This window comes from Triplophysa dalaica, chromosome 25, assembly GCF_015846415.1.
Source record: "Triplophysa dalaica isolate WHDGS20190420 chromosome 25, ASM1584641v1, whole genome shotgun sequence".
Lineage (NCBI taxonomy): Eukaryota > Metazoa > Chordata > Actinopteri > Cypriniformes > Nemacheilidae > Triplophysa > Triplophysa dalaica.
Window position 1 is genome coordinate 10,019,025 of NC_079566.1, and position 12,495 is coordinate 10,031,519.

General features: G+C 36.9%; 1 protein-coding gene across 1 annotated transcript; it reads left to right on the plus strand.

Moving 5' to 3' along the window:
- The first annotated feature begins 1,066 nt into the window (after positions 1-1,066).
- galr1a (galanin receptor 1a) lies at positions 1,067-2,740 on the plus strand. The gene is made up of 3 exons (XM_056741756.1): positions 1,067-1,970; positions 2,166-2,231; positions 2,423-2,740. Exons 1-3 carry the CDS (start codon positions 1,311-1,313, stop codon positions 2,738-2,740), a joined length of 1,044 nt encoding a protein of 347 aa, XP_056597734.1. The 5' UTR covers positions 1,067-1,310.
- Positions 2,741-12,495: the final 9,755 nt, after the last annotated feature.

A 12,495-nucleotide genomic window follows, 5' to 3' on the forward strand; every position in this document is an offset into this window, starting at 1 on the left:
CAATATCCGATTAGAGTGCTGGATATGTGCTTATCTCTTCAGCGATCCTACATCACTAACCATATCTGGTTCCATGAGGACAGTGCAGTTATATTTCCTCTTTAAATACTGGTATCCTTACACAGCGGGTCAAAACAAAGCATTTAGCATGAGTGGGGAGGCAATCAACTAACAGTGTGCTCAAACATCTTCTGAACTAATTAGCATTTGAGTAATGGGGTTGTAATTTAAAGCACCAATGAGATTTAAGCAGAGAATTAAAAAAGATGTATTTTATTTTGTATGTAGATTTAGGTTGGCAAAACAACTTGTTCTTGTCCTTAAGTCAACTTCATGATACAGTTATGCAAGTTATTTTTGGAGGGATTGGTTAAACTATATCCAACCCTGCAGCACTTGGTGACTGACGTAAAACTGTTCCTTAACCATGTTTTGTGTTTTCTCTTAGATTTGATCATGTCTTGCTATAAGACATTTATACATATTTAAAAATTGTTTGTCTCAATTTCAAAACAGAGGTCTTTTCATCTCATGTTACTTGAAATGTTTTTGATCCCCTGACCTACAGTAATTGTTTTCTAAATACATAAAGTCAATGTTTAATATCATATTAATGTTAACATTTGCGTTTTGCAACAGAGTGAATAAGCAGACATTAAATTATGCTTTTATAAAGAGGTGAAAAGTAGTCGGAGATAACCTAACCCATTCATATTAACCCAACACAAGACACAAAAAGTATTTTTTTACAATTCAATATACACTAATTGTAATGATATACACAAATTAAGTATGAACAAAATTGCATCGACCAATGTTAACAAATTCAAGTATAAAATGTATTTTTTGTTCAACAGTATGCTCAATCATGTAGCTGTGCTTTAGCCATGTAAGAGGATGGGTGAGGAAGGGTGGGAAATTGCTATCTCAGTGACGTGCACACAGGCAATATTTCATTGCGGCAGCAGTACAGAGCTGAAGAACATCACCTGAAGACCACCTGTCCTGAAGAATACAACATCAACCCGTGAACGCCATCATCAGTGCGGACAAACAAAGGGATTATTAGACAGTATCAGAATTATTATAGACTTATTAATTTAATGAAATGAAATGATCAGAAATGTAAATGTTATGACATGCGTAAACGCGCGCCTTCAACCTGGTCGTTCTCGGACTCCAAAAAAACTTTAAAGGATTTTTAAAGCGCAGCAAAATTTCCATTGAGATTCTCTTCTTGGAAATAAAAATAAAAAGATAACAAACTGCATAGGAGCTGTGAAAGGTCGTGTTTTAAGTCCACAGTAAAGATGAACATCCAAAACAGCAGTGATTTAGAGAGACCCGAGAGCAATATAGACTCAGAGGCACCCGAAAAAACATTATTCGGAATCGGCTCCGACAACTTCGTCACCCTTTTGATTTTCGGACTCATTTTTACTCTGGGGGTCCTGGGAAACTCTCTGGTCATCACCGTGCTGTCTCAACGCAAACCTGGACAGCATCGCAGCACCACCAACATCTTCATCCTGAACCTGAGCGTCGCCGATCTGTCGTATCTTCTCTTCTGCATCCCGTTTCAGTCAACAGTGTACATGCTCCCCACGTGGATCCTGGGTGCCTTTATTTGCAAGTTCATCCATTACTTTTTCACAGTGTCCATGTTGGTGAGCATCTTCACTTTATCTGCCATGTCGGTGGACAGGTATATCGCCATAGTGCACTGCAGGAAGTCGTCGTCGATCAGAGTTACCAGGCACGCATTGATCGGGGTGATGGTTATATGGGTGCTGTCCTTCGCCATGGCCACCCCTGTTGCCTATTACCAGAGTATCGTGGAAAGTGAGGATAACAGCACGTTTTGCTGGGAAGTGTGGCCGGACCACCACAGGAGGAAAATATATGTGGTGTGCACGTTTGTCTTTGGATACGTGCTGCCATTGATTCTCATATCTTTCTGTTACGCAAAGGTTAGTGGGTCCTATTTTAATGTGGCATTGTTTATATATTTCAAAATTAAATGTGCAATTATATTTATTATTAATTAAAATATTAAGGTAGGCTATATAATGTATTATAATACAAATATATATATATATATATATATATATATATATATATAAGGTATTTTAATTTTAAATGATCATGTGACAATGTGTCTTTAGGTCTTGAATCACTTGCATAAAAAGCTGAGAAATGTTTCCAAAAAGTCTGAAGCATCGAAAAAGAAGGTAAGAAATGTTTGTGCATGCTTTAATTTTTTTGTAATAATCCATTAATAATAGGCTCACAGTAACACAATTGAAGTCACTTTAAAGTGCACATTTCTTTAATAGAAACATACATTAATATTTATACATATTTGTATGATTTTGTCATGAAATACACCATTATGATAAAAAAACGTTTTCTTCCCCGTCAGACTGCTCAGACAGTATTGGTGGTTGTGGTGGTCTTCTGTCTGTCCTGGCTGCCCCATCACGTGGTGCATCTTTGGGTCGAGTTCGGCTCTTTTCCCCTCAACCAGGCGTCCTTCGTGCTCCGAGTGGCCGCTCATTGTCTAGCCTACAGCAACTCCTCAGTTAACCCTGTTATATATGCATTCCTCTCTGAGAACTTCAGACAGGCGTATAAACAGGTGTTTCGTTGTCAGGTTACTTCTGAGTGCCCTACGAATGAGGCCAGACAGAAGAAGAGCAAGATGGAGGCGGGGCCATCCACTAACTGCACCACTGTGTAGCTGACTGTTGTATTTATTTATGATGATTTTTGAATGAAAATCAATGAAAATACGGAACTTGTGCTGGTACTGTACAAATCGATCAGAATTCATACTCTGTATGTCAATGTATTTTTTACCGTATTTATGGAAATAAGCTTTCTCTTATTTGTAATGTCTGTACGTATTTCCGAGCAAAACCAAGACCTTATTATTTGCTGCTGATGTATAGATTGTAAATACATGCATTCAAAGAAAGTGGTGGGAGTAAAGGTGATGGAAAAGTAATCAGAAGTATTTTGAGCCATTTTATAGACTTTTAAAGTCTAGAATGTACATTTGAAATATTGGGTTTCCTTAGCATTATAAAAAAGAAACGAAACATCCTAATATGTCTTTGAAACATAATTTTGAGCTTCAACTATGACAAAAAAGAGCTCAGTAAATCTGAAAATGCAGGTTGTAGAAATGTGCCACATTTATAGTGCCTGGTGTTGGAAAGGTTTTGCTAATCGTACGCACCCAAACAATACTTCTTGTACAAGTGTTACTTGAAGATGAATTTAAGAGTGATGTCACAGTCTTCCCCAGCTTTGTATAAGATGACTCCAGCACACCAATCACATTAAGAATGTTAAAGAGACTTTAACAGGGAAGATTCAAATTCATAAGTGTCCTTAACTTTGATGGAAACTCAGAAACTCAATCTATATATGTAGCACACTAAGTGCCCGCTGCACTGAAAAATCCAATCATCGTGTCCTATAGGTCACTATAAGAGGCTACGCGTTTGTTCTTTCATGCAGAAGAGACATGAAAAGATTATCATTGAGATAAATGTACCTGAATTACTGAAAATGAAATATACTGTAAGAAGGTCTTGCAGGCTTGTCACGATCTCTAGACTCACAGAATGGTGGAGGGGTGGCGAAGTGTTGAAAATGTGAAAGACTGCATAAAGATCTCAGTTTATATCTGATATGAATATCTCTACAACTGTATTTCATGATCTTGTGTTTATGTTCTTTGTGATGTGTAGTAAAGTTCTTTCATGTGCCATGAAAAGAGTTTCTGTCTCAAACTACCCAGCTTTTGGTTGTCATGGAGACACCGTGTGGTACCTGAGTGAGCCCTGTCATCTTTGGAGTGAGCAACAGGACTCGCAATTCACCATCATTGGTGTGTGTTTTTGTGTGTGTGTGTGTGTGTGTGTGTGTGGTCACTGTGATCCAGAAAACACGTACTTAAGCTTTTTTTTTAACAGATATGGGAGCAGTATAGTTCATATGATACAAGATTAACATTGTTTGTTTTTTAACCACAAAGTGGGAAGTTGATCATTGTACATAGTTTTTCTCATACAGTTCTGAGATTAATAAATTCTGTTACAGTACATAATAGTTTAAGTCTTTAATATATTATCACAGGTCATCCCTAGCTTAACTGTACATATAAAATATACAAAAAAGAAACAAGCATGAAATATATGATACGTTTCAATGAGTACATAATGAGGATAAAGTACGCAGATTACAGTATTGGAAAGCATGGTGCAGTATAAACAGTACAAATATGTTGTTTTTGGATGTTGCACTTAAAATGCTTCAGTTCCCCGTGTATCAACTTCTGCCATGTACATTACTGTAGCAACAACCAATACCAAGAAGTGAATAAAACTGTTATCTTTTAAAAGTAATGTAATAAATATAACCCACTATAATATATTTTAAGGTCAGGCTACATGCTCTCATAACACACTAGCGCAACAAAAAAGAGACAATCATTAGGTCAGAGATTAGGCTTGAAGACTACAAAGGCTTGGCCAAAAAGGGACATTTTTCTCTCTTCTGAGATGATGTGCAATTTTGAAACTTTAGAGTACCTTTCCCTGACTACCATTTTTATGATTTTCACCCCTGGGGCCTCTCATGAGGGATCCAGGTGAACTTTGATTGCTTTGTTGCTTTGTATGTGTGTGTGTGTGAATGTGCTGAGGAGGGGGGTAAAAACGAGTGGATGTGTTTCTAGAACAATATGTGAACATTGTGTAGCATTATTAATGATGGTGCCATTTTAAATCTTTTTATGGAAAATTCTAAATCAATTCCTATCGCTCTTTACCTCTGAATATTGCTACAGATTTTAAAAATCACATACCATTTAACCATGTTATTTAAATTGAATTATAAAATTGTTAGATTATTTTCAACCCAGCATTTGGTCAAAAGGGACGAATGCTGGTGTTGTAAATTAACCCGGAAAATGTTTATGACCCAAAAGTGGATTAAAACAACCCAGCTTTTTACTATAGGTTGAAAAAACCCAGCAGGTTGGATTCGTTCTTTTTTAACACAACACTGGGTTTAACACACATATTTTTAGAGTGTACATATTAAATGCATTGACTTTAAGAGTGTACACATTAAATGCTCTGACTTTTTGAGAGTACATATTAATGTATTGAGTAACAACATTGAACTTGTACGAGAGTCTTGATTTTTATGGATAATTTAGATTGTTAATCTCAGTAGATAAGCAGATACAAATGCATGTATTTATAGAAACCTATTTCATACAGAGATCATGCATTACTTGACTTGACAAAAAGAGAAGCAAACTTCTCAAAAAATAAAAAAATCCAAAATTGCTTGATGTGTTCCACCAGCAGAGGTCAGGCTTACACAGCATTTGGAACCACACGCTTCACATTATGTAAAACCCCCTAGAGATTCACTCAAGTGTCATTTTTTGCTGCACTCGAGCTCTGTTGATACAACCCATAACAGATGGGTCTTAAATTATGATAATAAAACATTGCAATCATGCTTGAAGTGCTCTTAAAACTGTAACAGAATTGAAAATGTAAAAACAGACAATGCGCCCTATGAAGTCAATGTTTGATCTGCAGAACATAAGCGAGACAGATAAACTGCGATGTTTTAATTATAAAAACATATTTATTACTGTTCTTTGTTAATGATCGTTTTCATATTCATATCATTGTTGGATGATGACTATGAGAATCAGAAGAATCAGAATCAGAAGGAGCTTTTTACCAATTGTGTTTACACAAACAAGGAATTTGACTTGGCGACAAGAGCTTAGTGCAGAAGAAACAATATAGTGCAAATATACATTAAGATAGAAAAAAATGAGAAATAAATTAAAACAATAATGCACTATATTCAAAAAGTGTTAAAATAGAATCACAAAATAACAGAGTTTATAAAAAGAGTGTACAGATGTGTTATTTAAAGGTTTAACCTATTGTTTCGTACAATGTAGGCTACAGTTTCCAGATGCTATGTGCAATGTGTAAGTGTGCAATGTGATGGACAGTGTGTATTATGAGCTTTTAATTGTTCAGGCTGAGTATAGCCTGCAGGGAAAAACTGTTCTTGTGTCTGGCTGTTCTGGTGGTCAGTGCTCTGTAGCGCGGGACAGATGGCAACAGTTCGAGGGAGTGAGCTGGGTGAGAGGGGTCCAAAATGATTGTCTTACCCCTTTTACTCTTTCTGGAGGTGTAAAGATGTTGTAGGTCGGGCAGGGGGACACCAAAAATCCTCTCAGCAGTCCTGACTGTTCGTTGTATGCAGAGAGCATGCAGTCTGACCTTAAAATTAATTATAATGGCTAACATGTATAACATTGATTTTATGTGTATTAAATGTTAATAAAAACATATTTAAAAAAGTTACTGATCAAGTTAACATAACTCGTTTGCGGCGGCACGCGATTTACAGCGTCAACACTGGTAGTCCTCAACAACAGGCAGGACCGATATTTTTAAGCTTTTAATCTACGTTATGAAAATACATACCACACGTTTAGTCACATTAATCTCTTTAGTGATGTGTGGTTATGGTTTTATAGGCTAATTTTCACGTAAATTTACTACTGCGATTTAGAAGACAGAAAATGTGACTGAAACACAAGTAAACCGCATTATCGACGCTGCCTGGGTTTGTGGTGCATTATGGGATTTTACAGCGAACGGGTGTCTCAGGCAGTTTTTAACAGGGCAGACTATCTGGTCGGAACAGTGCCTGGTCAAAACTTATTGACCACTGATCAGTAATTGATACATCTAGCCTATATCCGTATAATACTTTACATTTTCGGCCGATAGATGGTCGTTTTAATGTTATCGGTATCGGCCTGATAATACAATCAGGACGATATATTAAAGCCAATCAATTTTGAATCATTTCCTCTGGTTGAAGCACTTCAGGTGCACCCTGTTCAGTTAAGATCTTGTACAGTACTGTCTTTCTGCCATGATCATTCACTTACTGCTATTATCAAAACATTGTTATATAGGTAGTGTGTAGATATTTATGAATATGTAAATTAGAGCAACAAAAACATACAGTTTAAAGCAGATTGCACTTTAAATACTTTCTCTCTTGAGACCTGTTAGACTTGTGGCTATTAAAACACTTTTCTGGATTGCTCTGGAAGAAAATCTATAATTTGTTTATTAAATAAAAATGATACCAGAAAAGTTGAAAAGTTGAAGAATCTTAAAGTAAAGTAGGCTCATTAGATTAACTTAACTTTCAGGGAAAAGAGAACTAATTGTTACCTTGTTTTCTGCGGTGAATGTCTTCAAATAAAAGCAGTTGTCCACTTTTTATTTCAGTCTCAGAAAATGTGATATTAATATTTAGGGACTTTATATCGGCCAATATATCGGTTATCGGCCAACATTTACATATGTGCATACCTAAACAATCCTCATGTGTTTTGCATGATGTTTAACTATAGATGGTTTCATCAGCTGCACATGCTTGGCCTGAAGTCAACTTCCGGTCTGTGCGTGTCGATCGGTCTGACTAGTGGCTAGTAATGTAACTATATTTAATTAATGTATATTCATATATAATTAAATAATAAATGTATTAAATAAACTATTTGTTGAATGGGTTGTTTAACTTTGTTTCATTTAAGTTTAGCCAAGGAATGGTTCTTCTACTATTAAACCAAAATAATACTGACTAGACATACTATTAACTTGCTCGTAGCTAATGTAATTTACTTGTTATTTCTTTTGCTTGTTTTCAGAAATAATCCGCAGGGACTCTTTTCTTTGCGGATGTGTACCGGAAGTTAAGCATGCATGTGCAGAAACGTTTGTTTGTTGTTGCTTTGAAACCGTCTATAGCTTCAGCTGTTACTGTATCATAGATGTCAGCCCTTAGAACAGCATCCAGAATTAAACTGTTACCTTATGTTTGATTATTTTATATGTACATTTTTTATCTTAATACTTGTGCGTTCTCTCTCTATTTAAATTCTGATTCCTAAAGATCTCATGTACGACAGCCCATAATATTCCCAGCTAACCCTCAGTATTGGCTGTTGTAGTCACATATATAACCACAGCGTTTGTCATTATTCGGCCTGACTGCTGAGGTCTGTGTTATTCCCCTGAGAGCCATAACCTGTTCATTACCTCTGTCATAAATAATACGCACTAATAAGATATGAATTGATCGCGTGTGCGGGGCTGACATTTCCATCCCATATTAAATTCTGTTTAACAATAGATTACCACCCAATCGTTCCCTCAGTACAGTACGTGAATGGACTCCAGCTGATAAATAAACGCCTTATCAGCCTGAACGAATGTACCCTACAGGGCTGTATTAAAGTGTCAAATGTTCGTTCGATTTTACAGTCTATCAATAAATTTAATATGCAGCTGATTTAAATATCACATAAATGTGGTGTTTAGTGCAGCTCAGTTCTGTTTCAGGGTCATTTGTTATTTTAGGGAGAATTGCACCATTATGTTGCTTCAATTGAAAATCTCTTTCAATACATTTATGTTAAGCGTCCCTCAGCATACAAAAGCTAAATTTATAAAAGGCTTAAAGAATGATAGACTAAAAGCTTTCTTTAGATTGAATCTAGAGTGCAAACCTATCACCGCCTTTAGTAAGTGACACAAGATCATAATGATGCCCAAATAAAGGGAAGCGTGTGTGTTTTTACGGCTGTCACCTTTACTGATTAATGACTCTGCCCGCTCATGTACATCGAGCGTGTGCGTGTGCGTGTGCGTGTGCGTGTGCGTGTGTGTGTGTGTGTATGAGACAGAAAGAGAAAGTATGGAAGCAAGAGAGATTGAGAGAGCGAGAGAGATGGACACAGGTACATGGAGAGGGAGAGATTGGTCTTGGTCTGTCCCTTTGTTCTCAAAGGAAATGGTGTCAGTGGTTCAGTGTTACTTGCCACTGAGAGGTAAAGATTTACTGTCATCAAAGACCAGATTAGAACACACAGACACACACATTGATTCAAGAGGGAGAGAGAGAAGAAGGGAAAGAAAGAAAATAGAAAAAGAAAGAGGCAAAATAGATAGATAAAGATTCACATTTTTGCTACTGAAACTCATTCCAGGGCTGGAAAAGATATGATCAGCTTATTTCGGGAGAGCAGAACACGTTAGATCCTTCCCAAAAGGACGTTAAAGGAAGTAAATTGTAAATATTGATTTCTGCAATGAACTGTCAATCTCCCTCAGCTGAGATTATGCCGATCATCGGAGGCCAACAGATTCGGAAAATGCTGACAAAGACAGCTGTATAGGATTCGTTTTAGCCGTGAGTGGAGTGGGCTTTATTTTCTGATGGCTGGTAATGGTTGTTCGGTTTCATCAGATTGAACTGGAGATCTCATCTGTGGGGAAAAATGAAACCAAGCGTGACACCACAGACAGACCTCCGCAGACAGGCTTCATCCTTCCACAGGGATCTGAAGCAGACCTTGTTTCAGGTCTGGGTCAGACCATTGAATTAATGTCAGTTGTTGAATCCTGGCGCAGTTTTTGATGGACAAAGCAGTGGAATTTGAGCAGATTTGTGCCTTTGCTCGGTAATGTTAAGTTGCAAAATTCTGTGAAGCTAGTGAGAGACCAAAAACTCTTTGTAAATGCTACACTATTTAACAGTAATGTTAGATTTTCTTTTTTTGCAAATGCACGTGGATAAAGTCGTGCAGGTTTGAGCTGGTTGCCCCCCTGCGGTCAGATCAATACGGTTTCTCTGCAGGCAGAGGGCTGGTTATAATCCTCTGATGAGTTACGCTTCTGTCATAACCGTGAGAAGATTTTAACACTGACTCTCAGGGCCAGGCAAACAGTAGGCGGCACGCAGTCTTGAGTTACGGTGACAGCTTTTGAAATATTAATCCAGTGGCGAGTTGTCGGAAGGACTGTATGCTGTTTGTGTGCCGAACAGTCAATCTTCATATTGAATTTAGAGGTGCTGGGACATCAGGCTTTCTGTCGACTTTATTATAATGGCTATGCCTGATAGGAGGAAAGAATCAGACAGCTTTTGATGTCGCCTAATCTAAACGTTGAAGTAAATGTATAAAGGGGATTGGGCAAGAACACAATGATTACAATGCACTACCAGACCATACTTTACTATACTATAGACGGTTTCATCGGACAAACTCACCTGGCCCGAAGTTAACTTCCTATTTTTGTTTGTAGATCCTCTGGCTAATGGATAATATAACTATTTATATAAAATATGAATTTATATTAATATTATTATATCATAATTGTATTAAAATATCAATTTGTCAACTTTTTCCTTCATATTAAATTTATGTAATAAACAATTTATTGAATTTGTTGTGTAACTTCGTGGCATTTAAAATCGGTAACGGTTCACCTACTGGTAACCCCAAATAATACTGGCTAGACATTTACTTGCAATAATGTAATTTACTTGTTATTTCTTTTGCTTAATTTCAGAAATAATCTACAGGGACTCTATGTATTCTCTGTACCGGAAGTTAAATTTGGGCCACAAAGGCGCACCTGCGCTGTAACGTTTTTTATGTTGTTACTTTGAAACCATCTATACTGCACTGTTCTATACTATATTGTATATTTTAATATTCAATTATCAAACTTCATCCATTCATGTTGGGACTACGTGATTTTTTGCGTTAAAATAAAATTGTTGAAACAGAGAAGAGGATTTCAGTTCCCAGCATGCTAACAGGAGGTTACATTTACAACTGTAATTTCCTCATATAATTCAAAACCTGTATATGACTCTTTCTTCTGTGGAACACAAAAGAAGATACTTTGAGTGGTTTTGTGTACATCCAGTGGAAGTCAATGGTGCCAACGTTTCTCCAAATTTCTTCTTTTCTGTTCTGAAGAAGAAAGTAAGTCATGCATGTTTGGAATGACATGAGGGTAAATCAATTCAACTCAACTTTATTTATATAGCGCTTTTTACAAATTTCATTGTTACAAAGCAGCTGTACATGAGACATATTGACTATAAGCAAATCAATTAAAGTTATGATAAAAGTAAATTATGAAAAAAACATCACTTTGGGTGAACTATCACAAACATCGAAGTCAGATTAAAGAGTCCATTCCCCGCAATCGCATCTTTCAAACTTTAGTTTGCATAAATAATACCTGCGAAAGGATGAAGCTCAAAGTTCAATGCCAAGCAAGATATTGTATTCAACAGAATTCGCTTTCAAGGACTACGAGGAAATGGCTGGAATTGACTACTGGTCTCTACTTCCCGGGTACATGATGTCACCATTCCGAGTGCTTTTAATAACCTCCGCCCAAAGGAATACGCCAAAAAAGGCGACGAGGCCTTCCTCAGAGAAGAGGAAAAGCCGCTTGAGTCGTGTTTGGTTATCAGAGATTTTATATATTTGACTGAGCTACGAGCTAAACTACTTTCACTTTCATCACAGTCCTACAGCTGGTAATAAGAATTCAGCTACACACGTATTAGATAATGGTCAAATAACAGCATCCATGACTTTAGCATCGGCTGTGAAAGCTGTTATTGTGTGTGCGCATACCTCTGTCTAAAACACTTCTATGAAACGTCCTATGAAGTCTTTCTTGCAAATGTCTCCTAGTCAATGTGATTGTGTTATTATCCAACTTATGTCCAATATTAAACGCCAAAACTAACGCTTCTGCTATTGGTAATAATATAGCCGGTCTGACCCAACCAGTCCAGTGTCATTTCCCTCGTCATAGTAGAAAAAAAGTGATCTATAACAAAGATTGACGTTCGCACATGCACTAGCAGACCTCCATTACACTTCGGTCGATCCGCATGTTTTTAACTGATGAAGTGAAGTTGATGCCATTGTTACTGTTTTTTGCTAAAAGCCAAAGCTTCTGGATTCACATTTACTGAGAGGGGGACCGACCAATCACAACATCTTGAGGAGCAGAACTCGTGTTATTCGATATGGTATGGGGGGGACATCTTCACACACACACTCTAAGCAAGGAACCAATCACGACAGACCTGGTCAGCTTTACCAATCAGAGCATTTCGGAAGGAGGGACTTTATATAGACCGGAAGAAATCCAGTCGATTTGTTAAAGGAGGGATAGCGGTGATCTATAGACTTGAAATATAAAGCGTTAAAGCATTGTTAAAATGCTTTAAGCATTGTTAAAATGCCCAAAAAACACAATCAAAGCTTCGTAAACAGGGAAAAAACGGCGTGTTTAGAACTTCAAAATCTGAATGTACGTGTAAAAATCACATTCAACATATATTTGGCAACCTGAACATGAATACTTAGGAAACATAACTTTAATATGTGCAGCCAATGTATATTTAATAAAAAAAAATTCTGTCATCATTTACTCACCTTCAGATATTTCCAAACCTGTATAAATGTCTTTGTTTTGCTTAACACATAGGAAGAAATTTGGAAGAATGTCAGTTCTCATTCCCAATATACTCATATAGTAA

Excerpts from the sequence above, each read along its gene's own strand:
- galr1a (XM_056741756.1), top strand. The coding sequence starts at position 1,311 with ATGAACATCCAAAACAGCAGTGATTTAGAGAGACCCGAGAGCAATATA. Across the intron at positions 1,971-2,165 it reads TATCTTTCTGTTACGCAAAG|GTCTTGAATCACTTGCATAA; the intron begins GTTAGTGGGTCC and ends ATGTGTCTTTAG. Across the intron at positions 2,232-2,422 it reads CTGAAGCATCGAAAAAGAAG|ACTGCTCAGACAGTATTGGT; the intron begins GTAAGAAATGTT and ends CTTCCCCGTCAG.